This window comes from Heloderma suspectum, chromosome 1, assembly GCF_057233095.1.
Source record: "Heloderma suspectum isolate Gila_16-S chromosome 1, 16-S_ref, whole genome shotgun sequence".
Lineage (NCBI taxonomy): Eukaryota > Metazoa > Chordata > Lepidosauria > Squamata > Helodermatidae > Heloderma > Heloderma suspectum.
In genome coordinates, this window is record NC_139458.1 from 144,907,964 (window position 1) to 144,924,439 (window position 16,476).

The 16,476-nt window shown below is 45.0% G+C and overlaps 1 protein-coding gene across 10 annotated transcripts in view; it reads left to right on the top strand.

Moving 5' to 3' along the window:
• Window positions 1-16,476, top strand: part of TNS1 (tensin 1) — a 445,218-nt gene that overhangs the window by 330,739 nt on the left and 98,003 nt on the right. For all 10 annotated transcript variants that reach the window (XM_084806390.1, XM_084806321.1, XM_084806397.1 and 7 more), the window contains 7 exons: window positions 2,454-2,537; window positions 5,070-5,182; window positions 6,602-6,662; window positions 9,094-9,169; window positions 9,893-10,022; window positions 10,403-10,468; window positions 11,468-11,584. In XM_084806390.1, coding sequence (XP_084662516.1) covers window positions 2,454-2,537; window positions 5,070-5,182; window positions 6,602-6,662; window positions 9,094-9,169; window positions 9,893-10,022; window positions 10,403-10,468; window positions 11,468-11,584 — 647 coding nt within the window. The remainder of the gene's footprint in view (window positions 1-2,453; window positions 2,538-5,069; window positions 5,183-6,601; window positions 6,663-9,093; window positions 9,170-9,892; window positions 10,023-10,402; window positions 10,469-11,467; window positions 11,585-16,476) is intronic.

The following is a 16,476-nucleotide window of genomic DNA, read 5'->3' on the forward strand; positions in this document are numbered from 1 at the left end:
TCAAGTACTTGAAGAGTGCTATCATATCTCCTCTCAGTCTTCTCTTCTCAAGGCTAAACATGCCCAGTTCTTTCAGTCTCTCTTCATAGGGCTTTGTTTCCAGTCCCCTGATCATCTTTGTTGCCCTCCTCTGAACCCTCTCCAGTTTGTCTGCATCCTTCTTAAAGTGTGGTGCCCATAACTGGACACAGTAGTCCAGATGAGGCCTAACCAGTGCTGAGTAGAGGGGAACTAGTACTTCCCGGGATTTGGAAGCGATGCTTCTATGAATGCCACCCAAAATAGCATTTGCCTTTTTTGCAGCCACATCACATTGTTGGCTCATATTCAGCTTGTGATCGACAACAATTCCAAGATCCTTCTCGCTTGTAGTGTGGTTGAGCCACGTATCCCCCATCTTGTAACTGTGCATTTGGTTTCTTTTTCCTAGGTGCAGAACTTGGCATTTGTCCCTATTAAATGTCATTCTGTTGTTTTCTGCCCAGCGCTCCAGTCTATCCAGATCACTTTGAATTTTGTTTCTGTCTTCCAAAGTATTAGCTATCCCTCCCAATTTTGTGTCATCTGCAAATTTGATCAGCATTCCCTGCACCTCCTCCTCCAAGTCATTCATAAAAATGTTGAAGAGCACTGGGCCCAGGACTGAGCCCTGCGGTACCCCACTCGTTACCTCTCCCCAGTTTGAGAAGGTCCCATTGATAAGCACTCTTTGAGTCCGATTCTGTAGCCAACTGTGGATCCACCGGATCGTTGTTTCATCTAGCCCACTTTGAGCTAGTTTGCTCATCAGGATATCATGGGGCACTTTGTCGAAAGCTTTGCTGAAGTCGAGGTATATGATGTCTACAGCATTCCCACGGTCTACAAGGGAGGTTACTTGATCAAAAAATGAGATCAGATTTGTCTGGCAGGACTTGTTTTTGACAAATCCATGTTGGCTTCGAGTAATCACGGCATTGTTTTCAAGGTGCTTCCAGATGGATTGCTTTATGATCTGCTCCAGAATTTTCCCAGGGATTGATGTCGGACTGACTGGTCTGTAGTTCCCAGGTTCCTCCTTTTTACCCTTTTTGAAGATAGGGACAACGTTAGCCCTCCTCCAGTCATCTGGCACTTCCCCCGTCCTCCATGATTTCTCAAAGAGAATAGACAGCAGTTCTGAGAGTTCTTCTGCCAGTTCCTTTATGACTCTAGGACTCTGGCCCTGGAGATTTGAACTCATTCAAAGTAATGAGGTGTTCCTTGACCTTCATAGTCTGGCTTTCTTCCTACATGTGTCTGAACACTATTATTGGGCGCTATCAGAGCTGTTCTCCCCATTCTCACCGTTTTGTTTACCTTATTGTAAGTGTGCAGGACCCCTATCCGGGTCATATTGTATAGTTTAGCCTTCACACACCTAATGAGAATTAGCTCTGCCCACAGCTCTTGGATGCTGGAGAAAGCCTCTTTCTCTTCATAAGGAAGTGAAGGGCCCCGAAGAAGCTTCTTGCCGACCAACCATCTGGTGAATAGGCATAAGATGGGGGAGTGGCCAGAAAGTGAGGCCAATGAAGAGGGATGAGAACATGATGTGTCCTTTTATGTACTAGGGCTGCTGAGATGGAGTGCAGAGTCTTTGATCTTCAGGGGTTAGTGAGAAAATGCTCATTATTGGCGGGGGTAATAACAATATGAACTTGAGCAAGCTGCGGGAGAGAGCGCAGGACAGGAAGGCCTGGCGTGCTATGGTCCATGGGGTCACGAAGAGTCGGACACGACTGAACGACTGAACAACAACAACAACAATACCAGTGGGGGCTAGTGCCTGCGATGTCAGTGGGGCAGTGAATCTGCTCTGGGTTTCAGCCAGAACCAGTCAGAGATCTAAACGAGCAATCCAAGGTGCTTGGATCGCTCCCATAGAGTTCTGAGTGAAACCTGGAGCAGATTCATCACTCCACTGACATTGGAGCCACCAGCTTCCACAGGGTAATACCATGTTGCCTTCTCTATAACCATCTAATCTACTCCCACCAGCAGTCCAAGGAGGAGGCAGAACTTCTAAAAAGTGATGAGATTGTTCCTTTCTCTGTTCTAGAAAGTGTGCTATGAGCTGTGATAGATGAAGATGTATTGCGGTACTGAAGGTGTGAAAAGCTCAGTTGATTTCCTGGGCCAATGTGCTTAACTAGCTAAATTTCATTTGATTGATAAGATGCCTAAAAATATTAGCATTTTTTGTTGTTGGAGAAAATAAGCAAAACAACCTACTGTAGTTGAGTGAGAAGGCTTGAAATAGGTCAGAAATAGGCTAGAATGAGTTTCCTAGTGAGACTCCCTATATACGTACAAGATTAGGGAAGAAGAACAAAACAAGTTCTTTATTGGGGCTCCTCTTTGCTGTCAGTCCAACCAAGACTTTCCATCTCCCATGGAACACATCTGTGCTGACCCTTCTGTTTATCTCACAGTGCAGACCAAGCGCTAGACCGGTTTGCCATGAAGAGGTTCTGTGAGGACAAGGTGATTCCAGTGGGGCAGCCATCACAGAAGAGGTCAGTCCAACTGAGCCTGGGCTACATGCTTTCTCTTGGGGTGGGGTGGTGGCTCCTGGTTTTGCTCTCAGACCAAACGTGTAGAGATGTTTTCAGGGCCCATTGAACAGATACACATTTGGGGAGATTATGTCTTCACTTCTTGGATAAAGCCAAGTTTGCTTTATACCAACCTTCCCCACTCTGGTGCCCTCCAGATGCTTTAGACTTCAACTCCTGTTAGCCACAGTCAGCATGGCCAATAGTCAGGAATTCTGGGAGTTGTAGTCCAAAACACTCGGATGGCACCAGGTTTGGAAAGGCTGCTTTACATTGTATTATTTATTACGTCTTCAGTACAATGTTTTAACCAAGAATTATGGATGAGGCAGGCTTCCAACTCAGCCAGAATCCAGACCAGAACGATGGCTTCTGATTGGGATGGAAGTATTTCCAAAACATACCCAGGACCCACTGTTTTCCGGTGTGTTCTGGGGCCATTCTGGAAATACACAAGTGGTGGGTGCAGCGCAGCCTCCCCGCAGCCCCATTACATTAACCACCCACTTTTGGAGGATTCTAGCACATTGGAAGTGGGGGGGGGGCTTCATATCACTGCACCCTCAGCTTGCTGAAAGCTTAGCATGGCTTGAGAGACCCCTGATGGATCATGCTAAGCCTCCTCTCCTCTGCTCCATAATATCACTGCCCATCCAGAGTGTTGGAGGCTTCCGAAAGAAAAGAGGAGGCCTGGCATAGCTCAAGGGCAATCCTTTGGACTGTGCTAGAGCTCCCCTTGCCTATTCCAAGGCCTTCCATGCTCCAAGGGGCAGCAATATTGCCATCCACTTGGCATATTGGAGGCCACAGAAAGAAAGACAAGAGGAGGCCTAGAGTAACCCAGGAAAGGTCTGCCCCCAAGCTATGTTAGGTCTCCTCTCGTCTGCTACAGTGGCATACCAAGGCAACAGCTATATCACTGCCTGCTTGGTGTGTCGGAGGCCTTGGCTTATGTTCTAGCCACCCTGGGCCTCACTGTACATGCCTGCAGTGGATTGCAGAATCCACTCCAGATACCAGCACCTAATACTCTGGAGGTTTGGTGGACCAGAACAGATTCATTCCATGCCCTGGGGTGGAATCTAAAGGTTCTGCTCAATCCTAGCCCTGATAAATAGTAAAATATTATTTTCTGCAGTGGAGCAATTGCTTGTGTACTTCATTGACTGTAAATCTTTGTCTTGCCTCATGAGATGAAATGAGTGTTATCCATCGATGAGAGTAAAGTAAGATGTGAGGCTCTGGCTTTTTAAATGTGGGCAGAGTACAACTGAATATGTGGACACTGTGGGTTAAGGATAAAACACCATAGTCTACAGAGCAGGCTTTGAATAAGCCCTTTGTGCCTCTGCTTTCCATTGCGGAAAGGATAAGGGACAATTAATTTACATGTGACTTTAAATGTAGATTTCTGACTTTGGCCCCAGTATTAGATTTCCCCCCAAAGCAAATACAAGCTTCAGAAGAAGGATCTTCCTCAGGACCACAGCAGGGGGAAGAAACAGCTCTGATTCCATTAATTATGTTGCAAAGAGAACCTTTCTGTCCTGCTGAATTTTTAAAAGTTGCTAGTAAGTTATCTATTTAGCTCCTACTGTGCTTCCTGTCCTCTTCACTAGGTGGTGCTGAAGCCAGCAATGTATGTACTTGTTCTTTAAACTGCAAAAGCTTTTCAGGTTCTACGTTCTAGCAACGTCTTAGCCTACACTCTCCTTTTAAAGGACACTCAGTGATAATTTCAGCATCAAAGTATGAACTTTGAGTTGCATCATAGAAACACCTTTTTTCATGCCAGCCTTTTAAGTACTGAAAACGATTATCAGATCATTCACAAACCTGCATATAAATTGAAATAGAGAACAAATAGCCTTGTCCTTGGCACATACCCAATAGCAAAATCAAAAGTGATTTAGAGAACAACCCTATACGTGTGTACTCAGAAGTAAGTACCACTGGGTTTGATAGAGCTTACTCTCAGGTAAGTATCACTTGCACCATAGAGGATGCAAATGAAAGAACAACAACAAAAAAGGGTAGATATCCTCATTTGCTATGGAGCCTGGGAAGGCGCCATCTTGTTAACTGGCCACTTTTACTCTTCCTTGGTGTGTACCTCCCTTCCTGGTTAACCGAGAAATGCAGTCCAGGTATCTAATCATAGGTCTTTCAGGTCAACAAAGAGGCTGGAAATGGTCCTAACAGCACTGGGACAAGGAATATTATCAGAGACTCACAGACATAATTTTTGAAAATGGCAACAGCTTTGCTCTCATGCGTCATGTTTCAATTAAGGCACTAAAGAAATGCAATAGGAATGCAATATTTTTATTAATTAGTTTTTTTAGCTTAAATAACAAAGAGTTCCTTGAGTTTTAACAAAAGAAAAAAAATCCAGATTCATAGACTGAGAAGGATCCTTTTTCTTCACTGAAGAATCAGTCTTTCAAGTTACTCCAGCTAATTGCCCCATGACTATCTTGATTTCTACTCCAGGTATGTCCATTACTTCAGCGGTCTCCTCTCTGGCACCATCAAAATGAACAACAAGCCCCTCTTCCTGCACCATGTCATCATGCACGGAATTCCCAACTTTGAGTCAAAAGGAGGTAACTGGCCTTTCCATTCCGCACAACACCATACAGACGTAGCTCCCAAGAGACTGCAAGATACCATGTCTGTTGGTTGATCAGGAATCCCATAATGTCTGTCTTTCTCTGCAGATGGTCCTTAAGACCTGATCTACACGTATAACGCCATAAGTTGGTAACATGCTGAGGTGACAAAGTGGACCGCACCATTTTAGAATGTAGATTCTAAATCCTCTCCTGCAGTCAAAATTCAAATGCTCTCCTAGAGTATGCTTTTGAATGCTCTCTTAAAGTAAGGACTCCTTGCAAAAAGAAAGCCAGAACAGACAAAGGGCTGTTTTGGAACCATTCTCCTTGAAGTGCTAGTTTTCTTCTTTGCCGAACTTAATTTTTTACATGGGAGGCATTTAAAACTGGTATCCCACATCTGTTGTCCGAGGCATTGCAGCCTATCCTATCACCTCAGCATTCTACCACTTTACTGTGCTACATGCATAGTGCCAGTCTCCAGTCATGACCACAGCTGACACATTTTTGCTTTTGCCCTCCTCAGCTTCTTTTGGCATGCATGTTGCATTGCCATGTGGGATTGGTACAAGCATTCTCACCTGTTCCAAGTCAGCTCCAATTCCTCCACCATTTGTTTTAAAAATCATTATGACCTCCTAGGGCTGAAAGTGCCCACACCTCTTAGCTTTGATAAGGGCATAAGAACAGCCATGCTCTGTAAAGCCAATGCTCGCTCTTACCAATTATCATGATTCCAAGACACAGCACAATAAAGGATATTAATGCTGAGCTTTCAGCAGTCTAAAAGGTATGCAGTTATATTCCCAACACTGTCTTTGTTAACTGTCAACCATATCCCTATTATTGTCCTCATCAGAATATTGTACTGTTGGGAAACTGAAGTATTGATTAGGTTGTTGGTAATTTTGGTATTGTTTATTTCACTTATAAAGATAAAATAAATAAAAATATATTCACCCCCCCCCCCATATCCCTATCTAATGCGAACGTGCTGGGCCTGCGTGTTGGGTGTATTATTTGCATGAGTTTGGATGCCAAACTGAATGCTGCTTTCTCATTTGATTTTCCATTTCCTGGGCTTGGGGCAGTCAGCACATGTCTGCAACAGAGAGCTGGGTAGGGGGAGTTAGTGCCTTTGGGGGGATATTGGAACCCCTTTTGCCTGAAAGCAAAGAAAGAGCCTGCTGCTTGAGTAAGCCGTGCTTTTTTCCAGAGGCATCTGTCGCTGTCACAGACCTGGCCCTGTTGGCTGCGGGGGGGTGGGTGGGGGGGCAGCGTCACTAAAAACATCTCCTCCAGGCTAGACTGTTTGTCTTGGCCTCTTACTGTTTGTGTTCCCTTCGCCATAACTAATCTCCCTGACTAATGAAGGTCCCTTTCTCTCTGCCTCTGATTTATGTTTCCTAGGCTGCCGGCCCTTTCTCAAGATATACCAGGCTATGCAACCTGTCTACACATCTGGAATTTAGTAGGTTTCTCCTTGGAGTTGGCACTAGTCTTTTGATTTCCAGTACTCAAATTTCCCTACTGTCCCTCTCCAGTCATAGGGACAGACCAGAGCAGACCTCTTGACTGATTCTTGGGTGTTGGGGGAGGAATTCTACAGGGCTCTAGCTGCACATCATTCTGTGCTTTGCTCTTGGGATATCACACAACCATGCAACCTGCCTTCGCTGGTCCAAGTGACATTTAAAGGGGGAAGACAATCCCTAACCTAAAGACCTCTCCAACTGCATAGACATAGTCAAGGGTGGGGGAAGAAATACAGATAATACACACTTACTTGAACTCATGGGAGCAGAATTTTTGACTCTCTGTGTGACATTTGACATTTTCTACATAGAGAAGGTTCCCTCCATGTGGACAAAACATAATCTACAGCAGCCTTTCATAACCCAGGGTCCTAAATGTTGCTGGACCTCAATCTCCATAATCCCCAGTCATCCTAGATAGTGGTCAGGGATGATGGGGATTGTAGTCCAACAATGTCTAGGGACCCTAAGTAGAGAAAGGCTGGTTACACAGTTAAACTGTTTTCAACTCAGTTTAACTTTTGTGACTTCTAAAGACCATTGCAAAATGTTCTGTGAAACAGCTAGACGTGTTCATTGATTTAAAGATCTTTTTAAAGCCAGCTATCTGAATTTTAATTGATTGTTTAATTAGTCAGTTAAATGTAAATGTGCATATTAAATAAATCTGCACAAAAACTTTAGCAGAGGTGGCTTATTCAAGATATTGAAGGAAATGTGAAATAGAAGGAAAGTCCATATATAGTGTTCTCTTTTTCATTTAAATAAAAAGTGTAGCTTTCAGTCTCAAACCCACTAATTAAAATTTGTCCTCACTGGTTATTCACCAACCATATTTTTGGTATATTAATCTATGATTGAAGATCTGGTAACAAAGGAGGAACAGCAGGACATTAGATAAGATGAGGGATGTGGCAAAAACTTGGCTAGACCCTAGGCACATATAAGTAACACTGTAGGAAGGATAAATACCTGTTTATGAAATACTAACTTTCACAGTCAGAAACTCAGAAGTGGAAGTTACAAAATCCACAGTCAGGCAATACCTTTATTAGGACCAACCAAGTATGCACAAAATTTGGGCAAGCTTTCAAATTCCTCAGATCTCTTCATCAGGCAAGTTGTTATAAAAAGCAGGTTGGCAAGAGGGGGTGGGGGAAAGAGGAGGGGGGAAATGTCCTGATGTCTGCATGATCAGACTCTTAGGATGGAATGGAGGAAGAGTCACAGACTTAACTGCATTAGACCCTACTAGGTTTCACATAAGTTTTAGGTTACATCTAAAACTGTTCGGACAAACAAACAAGTAATGGCTCATCCCTTCATTTCTGAAAACATAAAATCCAGTATAGACTTGGATTTGTCTCCAACCTTAGTTGAAATACCCAGAAATGGAAGTGCTGACCAGGCTGGGATACAGGAGTAGGTATGGATTGCACAAACTGCTCATAGTATATTCCGGGACAGATTGTGTGAAGATTGGCTGGCACGAACATACTGTAGGGGAGAGGTGCAGAACCTCGGGCCTGGGCTCCAAGTTCAGCCCACCTGGGCTCCCCATCTGGCACTCTGGGGTTCCCCAGATGGTGATGCCCCCTTTCCCTGGCCCTCCCCCTTCCCCCAACCACTGATCACTTGGTGGTTTCCCAGCTTTTGTGCAGTTTTTTCCCTATTCTAAAAGGTTGAAATTTATTTATTTATTACATTTATATGCCACTTTTTCTCCTTGTTAAGGAACCCAGGGTGGCTTAAATTATCCTCCTCTTCCTCCATTTTATCCTCACAACAACAACCCTGTGAGGTAGGTTGGGCTGAGAGTCTGTGACTGGCCCAAAGTCACCCAGTGAGCTTCCATGGCCGAGTGGGTACCAAAACCCGGATCTCCCAACTCCTGGTCGAACACTCTAGCCACTGTGCCATGCTGGCGCTCTCCAATGGCTCTTCTAAGGTTTAGTTAATGGCAGTATGAGCTTTAAGCAAAAATCTGTTGGGGGGGTGGATTTTGGCCCTGCCCTCTTTGCCTTTGGCCCCACCCCTTTTGTCTTCAGCCCCACTCACCAGTGGAATGTGGCTCTGAGAGCTTCTTCGAAATGGAATTCAGCCCTCAGGCTGAAAGAGGTTCTGCACCCTTGATGTAGGAGCTCTTCCCAACAGTTATTTGTGTATGTGTGTAACATCATCACCCTTTTTTTTGCTGTTTGCTACAGCTTGTCCTGCACAGTCCACATGTGTGCTGTGCTGGACCCCTGTGCTGATCTCTGCAAGTCCACGTAGACTAGGTCTCCCATGAGTGGGGGGAAAAACATCCCAGTTTTCTGGTTGCTCAGGTTCTGTCCTCCATGCTTAGCTTCCTTCTTTTCTCTACAGCAATGTGCAGGGAGACAGCCAGACCAGCATCTGCATCACTATAGAGCCTGGACTGCTCTTAAAGGGAGACATCTTGGTAAGAGTCAAACAGGGCTTTTTTGATTCCATTTCCTACCAATGTGGGGCCTTGGCTCACTGAACACAGCTTCAGTTGGTGAGTCAGTTTTGGAAATACTGGAATAGGAGGCCTAAGATATCCACAAGCTGTAGTCTACAATCTACTGGCTCCAGAAAAGTGTGGGGAGGTGCACAGAAGGGATGTGTTTGGGACATGGAAGGGATGAAAGGTTCAGGTATAGGTTTGTAGGTGGGTGTAACCATTCGTGTTTTCTGGATGGGAGGTCCCCAAGCTGTTGTGGAGTAGTGGAACCAGGTCTCACAGGGACACAGCACCAACACTTCTTGATCAACAGGAACACTGATGTCATCTGCCACCCCACTCAGAATACCCTGTTCTCTCTGAGCTTAGCTGCAATCCACACAGTAGCTGGGGGTGGCAGGAGAGGGGAAAGGAAATAACGGCGCAACAAGATATCGTTCTCTGTTGTAATGCAAACATTGTGTGTTGCCTTTGTCTTGAATGGGCGTTTAAGACCCATTTGCGCCTAATGGAAAGGAAAACTGCTAGATCTGGTTTGTTGATATGGATCGATCCAGTTGCCTGAAATTTTGGATGCTCCTTGGGGATGTGGCTATGGGGACTGTCATGATGAGTGCCTGTGCTTCAGAACTACACCACACCACTACCAAGCTGATGGTGCTTTTCTCCTGTATTCAACCTCTCCCTTTCCTCTGGCAGCTGAAATGCTATCACAAAGAGTTCCGTAGCCCGACTCGGGACGTGATCTTCCGGGTGCAGTTCCATACGTGTGCCATTCATGACCTGGCCATTGTCTTCAATAAGGAGGACCTGGATGATGCCTTTAAGGGTAAGAACAGCTATTAAGGAGAATGAAGGGAAGTTGGCTTGGTCAGCTGGAGGGCATAGCAGCAAAATCCATGTCATTTTTAGTGGGGGTCCTTGCACAGTGTCATGGCTTTCATGGAATGCTTTTGTGAACCATCTCTTGATGGAATGCAGTGCTAGACAACCAATGAAAGCCCCAAATCCTCATGGTAGTAACAACCATGATAATTGCTGATGAGTCCCCAGAAACATTTTCCTGGGATATTTGGGAAGTGAAGCTGAGAACTCTCTAACAGATCCCTACTGTATTCAGCTTCCCCTGCTCACTGGGCATTGGCCCATTTTATGTGCCCTAGTGTGGGCAGGTAGATATGCTAACTGTCTTTTTGTCTTCTTTTGCAGATGAGCGGTTTCCAGAGTATGGGAAGGTGGAGTTTGTGTTCTCCTATGGCCCAGAGAAGATTCAAGGTACTGCATTTCCTAGTTACCAACCACTGGCACCTACCACTTCCATTCCCTGTCCCACTTTTACCCCTCCCCATTGCCAGGCCCTGAAAATTCCCGTATCAAGCCTCTGTGTGATCCTCCCACTGCCTTGTCATCCTTTACTGCTATGGCAAGCAGCCTTGATGAAGGACTCCTTGTTCTGTGTCAGTGCTACAGGTTTCCGCACCATCAACTCTAGTGGCCAGCTGAATCACCAGGTTTTGCAGGTCCTCACCAGCAGACAGCTTCTGTCCCCTTATAGGATTGCCTTGTTGACTGAGGCTGCATCCATGACATTCCTGAATGGCCACTGTAGACTCTTATGGGAATGAAATCTTCCAAGCATGAGGAACACTTTACCTGGTCTTGTGCTCAAGCCCTTCCACAGCTTCCCATCCCACCAGTAGCCTCTAGTCCAGGAGCAGACAACCTGGTGCCTGCCAGCTGTTTTGAACTACAACTTCTATAACCCCTGACCATTGGCCATGCTGGCTGGAACATATGGGAGTTGTAGTCTAAGACATCTGAAGGGCACCAAGTTGCCTACCTCTGCTTTAGCCCTATCCTGCTCCCCTCTCCCTAGCCTAGGAATGGGCAACTTGTGGCCCTCCAGATGTTTTGGCCTACAACTCACCATTGGCTGTACTGGCTAAGGCTGATGGGAATTGTAGGCCAAAACATCTGGAGAGCCACAAGTGGCCCTTGCTACCTTGGACAGCCTTCCTGGCTGTGACTCAATTGTGGCTTTGGTTTCTCCTTGCCACACTTGCTGTGACTGGACATCTCCTTGGTTCCTGATCCTTGCTCTCATCAGTGATGCTTTATCTGTGTCTCATTGGTCCCACTTCCCTTTTATCTTTTTTGCTCTTCCTTTTCATTTGTTCTTTCTTTATTCTGTTACCAATTTCTTCCATGACTGAACTGGCACATAAAGATCTTGGCTAGCTCTGTTGCTGAAACCATGCTGACCTTGCTTTACAGGCATGGAACATCTTGAGAATGGCCCCAGCGTCTCAGTGGACTACAACACCTCGGATCCACTCATCCGCAGGGACTCCTATGAAAATTTCAACATGCGTCGTGAGGACAGCATGGAGGGTAGGTGGCTCAGACTCCTGTTGCACACAACCCAACCTCCAGGCACAGGTGTGATTGTGTACCATTGCAGTGAAAGCAAACATTTTTGGCATATTACCAGGGATATGACTAGCGGCAGATGGTCTTAGGCTTTCTGGATTGCATAAGACAAATCTTAGCACCATCTTACATTTTAGCTTTGTGATCCAAGTGGCAGATGTACTTCCTCTGGAATCCCCTTGTTAGCCAAGGATGTATCTGTATATCCTGCTACCATTCTGATGTGGTAGGAAATGGGTAAACAATTGTTATGATGCAGAAAGCCACCCTATAAAGATGGCAGTTGTGCCATCTTTCTAGAAGTATGATGGGCTGCGATCTGGCTCCTTTGTTGCAGTTCCACTCAGAGCCACAGTATATATGATCTTTATAGCCAGTGGGCTGCCGTGCCATGAAACATCACTTCTGCAAAAGCACAATGGTCATGGTCATACTTCGCTTGCAGTTACATTAGGATGGTTCAGAGGGACTTCTCTGGAGGAACACCGGTATCTGGGTGGACAACCAGCAATGGAAACAAAGAACACCGCAGTGTAGTTTATATAGCTCCCCTAGACTGAAATGTATAGCAGAGTGGTTGAGGGACAAAAGGGATTGGGCAGGTGAGGATGTATTGGTCTTCTCGTTGACAGATCAGACTCACAGGAGTATATTTGATTATACTAGATTTTTTTAGTTGTAGTTCTGTCTATTTAAAAGGTTTAGGTTGAATTTCATATGATCGCCATTATGTTTCCATACAGTGGAGGATGAAGATTGTTTAATAGTTGTGTCAGTCACAAATGGGCAGAGGTTTTTCTTTCTTTTTTGTTTTCCTTTTTTAGTAATACTTCCGACATCAGAGCTATTTTTGTTACTATGGTTTGCTGGAAATACAGTCAGGGCCAGAAATATTGGAACAAGGATGAGCTTCCATCGTGCATTAAAAACGTGGTTGTTCAGGCAGGCATTTGGGGTGGGTTAGGGTATTGTAGAAAATGTTTTTATTGTAGAATTTTATTGTTTAAAACTGTTTTACTGTATGTTGTACATCGCCCAGAGTGGCTGGGTGACCAGCCAGATGGGCGATTAATAAATTTAATAATAAATAAATAAAATAAATAAACTGTTTTGGCAGTTGGCTTCTGTACACCACCACACTGAAGTTGAAAGGAAACACACCCAGGTGGGAGCGAAGTCAGGACTTTCAGCTGTAATTCAAAGGGTTTGACAAAAGTGGGGCACTAACCATTCAGGAAGGACAGCCAGTGGCATACACACACACCCATCGTTGGTGGCTCATAAGTAATGGAACGAATGGCTGACAAGCAGCTGCATGGCCAGATGTGGCCTGTTTCCTGGGTGCCCCATGACCAATCAAGCAGATAAAAGGCCTGGAGGTGGTTCTGAGTGTTACATTTGCATTTGGTAGCTGTTCCCTGGAACTCCCAACATGAGGTCCAAAGGGGTGTCCATGTGAGTGAAGGAGGCCATCATTAGGCTGAGGAAACAACATAAACCCATCAGAGAGATAGCAAAAACAGTGGGAGTGGCCAACACAACAGTTTGGAACATCCTGAAAAAGAAGGAATTAACTGGCAAGCTCAGCAACAGCAAAAGGCCTGGAAGACCACAGAAGACAACTAAAGTGGATGACCACAGAATTCTGCTCATGGTGAAGAGGAACCTTTTCACAGCATCTAGCCAGGTCAAGAACGCTCTTGCGGAGGTAGGCATGTCATTGTCAACATCTACAGTCAAGAGACGGCTTTATGAATGTAAATACAGAGGCTTCACAACAAGGTGCAAACCACTGGTAATGCTCAAGAACCGAAAGGCCAGATTAGCCTTTGCCAGCAAACACCTAAAAAAAGCCTGCCCAGTTCTGGAATAAGATTCTTTGGACTGACGAAATCAAGATTACCTTGTACCAGAATGATGGGAAGAGAAAAGTATGGAGAAGGAAAGGAACAGCTCGTAATCCAAAGCATACCGCATCATCTGTCAAACATGGTGGAGGCAGTGTTATGGCATGGGCATGTATGGCTGCCAATGGAACTGGGTCACTGGTGTTTATTGATGACCTGACTGCTGATAAAAGCAGCAGGATGAATTCTGAAGTGTATAGGGCTATACTTTCTGCTCAGATTCAGCTGAATGCTGCCAAACTGATAGGATGCCGCTTCATATTGCAGATGGATCATGACCCAAAACATACAGCAAATGCTACCCCAGAGTTTCTCAAGGCAAAGAAGTGGGATGTTCTTCAATGGCCAAGTCAGTCACCTGATCTCAACCCAATAGAGCATGCTTTTCACTTCCTGAAGACAAGACTGAAGGCAGAAAGACCCACAAACAAGCAGCAGCTGAAGGCAGCTGCAGTAAAGGCCTGGCAAAGCATCTTGAGGGAGGAAACTCAGCATTTGGTCATGTCCATGGGTTCCAGACTTCAGGCAGTCATTGACTGCAAAGGATTTTCATCCAGGTATTAAAGGCGATTCTTAAGTTTGAGATGATGTTGGTTTGTTCCATCACTTATAAGCCACCAATGATTGGGGGGCGGGGTGTATGCCACTGGCTGTCCTTCCTGAATGGTTAGTGCCCCACTTTTGTCAAACTCCCTGAATTACAGCTGGAAGTCCTGGCTTCGCTCCCATCTGGGTGTGTTTCCTTTCAACTTCAATGTGGTGGTGTACAGAGGCCAACTGCCCAAACAGTTATCCTTGTTCCAATATTTCTGGCCCTGACTGTATTTGGGTTCCTTTAGTTCTTATATATTCACTAAATTATTTTTTGTTTGGATTTTCCCCTCGCCTCTCCTTCCATTAGTTATCTCCATAATACACTTTAGTTTTTACCATTGTATAAGATAATAGATCTTATACTTATATAATAGATCTTATTGGATATAGTAATTGATTACGTTAGGCTATGTCTTAACTATATTTGAGCATATTCCCCTTTGTATTATATTTCTGAATGATGGGTGATGTTCCTTGGCTAAGAAGTAAAGATTTGATTTGCTGAATGAGGAAGCTCCAAGAATATCTATTACTACAGAAGTTGATTAAATAAGGCAATAGTCCCAACGGGTTGTATTCTTGAAGGATGCTATGATGTATTTTGAATATAGAAGGGCAGTTTGAGGAAATTTTTTGGAACATGATACATTTTGCAGAAAGATTCTTGCCTGATTGACAAATTACTTCAAGTTTTCCAAACAGGGAATCAACATTTTATTCCTCTGTTAGACATGATCACACAAGGTTACTCTGGCCTAGTTCAGACAGAACGGAAAATGGTTTCCTGCTGTGTGAATGAGCCATGTAGAGCCTTGAACTATCATACTCCCCCTTCTCCTCTTCTCTTTCACAGCTGCAAGGAGGAGATAGGAAGCTTTAGCTTCAAATTTGAAACAAGCCATAGTTTTTGGCAATGGTGGTTTGTTTAACCTATAGTTAGTGAGAACACGCCATGATCACATCTGTAAAAGAGGTGGCTGTATGGAGTGGACTGACTGAACATGGAATGACACAGAAAGGATAAAAAGTAATAAGCATACAGACAGGAAAAAGAATGCTACAATGTTGTGATTACAATGTTGCAATTATGTACATAAAAATGCGATTGGCTCTAGAAAAGCAAAGATGCAGATATGCTATAAAATAGGGAAGGCATCAGGATATCCCAGTGTTGAACATCAGCATTTAATGCACAAGTTGATAAATTCTGTTGCCTTCTAAAAAATTAAAGCAAAAAGTCACAGTGGACATTTTCTTTGTGGAACTCTTTGGTATGGAATGATGTAAATACTGAGAGTATAGATCAGCCTTCCCCAGCCTGGTGCTCTCTAGATGTTTTGGACTACAACTTCAAACATTCCTAACCACTGGCTATGCTGGGTTGGGACAGTTGGGAGTCGAAGTCCAAAGCATTTGGAGGGCAGCAGGCTGGGTAAGCCTGGTCTAGAAGAAAGCATGCATTCTAGGATGGCCATGGCTGCTCAACAAAGATGCTCAGTGGGCTGGCAAGCTCATTCTCAGGATGTCCCTCTCCTCCTTTCTATCCCACATGAACCACATTCACAATGAAAGGCCCAAAAGGTGCTCTCTTTTTCTTTTTTCTTTTGCATCATGCAGGAAAATCCCCTTAGTGGGTTGAAAATGGTTTGATTTATGAGGAAGCAATTGCAAGTGCAAACAGCCACTGCCAATTCTCCTTATAGTCACAGAGCCCCTTGCCTTGAGCTCTGTGCAGGGCTGGCCCTACCATTAGGCAGAGTGAGGCGGTTGCCTTAGGCAGCGGACACTGGGAGGTGGCAGCAAGGTGTTTAAAGAAACAGCTGTGGGCCATGTGGCCTGCCCTACACCCCCTCATGTAGCTTGCTGCCCTCAGGTGTGGTGGAGGATCCTGTCCCATTGCCAGTGCTGAAGAGCTGACTTTTGTATATGAAATGGGAATGGGGTGCCGTTTTGTCCTTAGCCTCAGGCAGCAAAATGTCTTCAGCTAGCCCTGGCTCTGCACCCAGCAGAATGAGTTTGGTTTGGGATTGTTCGCTATTGCTTTCCCTCTAGATGAATCCAGCGCAATGCCACACCAGAAGCTTGCTTCTTTTGCCCTAGGGCCAATATCAACTGAGGTCAGTGAGCAAAACCTGGCAACGCTATTTTATTTGCCTTGGTTTTCTAGTTGCTAAGTCATGGTCACTCCCGTCCCTGCCCACATACATACTGGAGACTCTGTCAGGGGTGGCTTGCCTCAGAGAGTCCAGCACATGAAGAGGAATGGGGAGAGGTGGGAACAGATGTATTTTCTGGACAGCCTGAAGGTCACAGGCAGCAAACAGGCCCTGCCTAGGGAACAGATGGCATGAG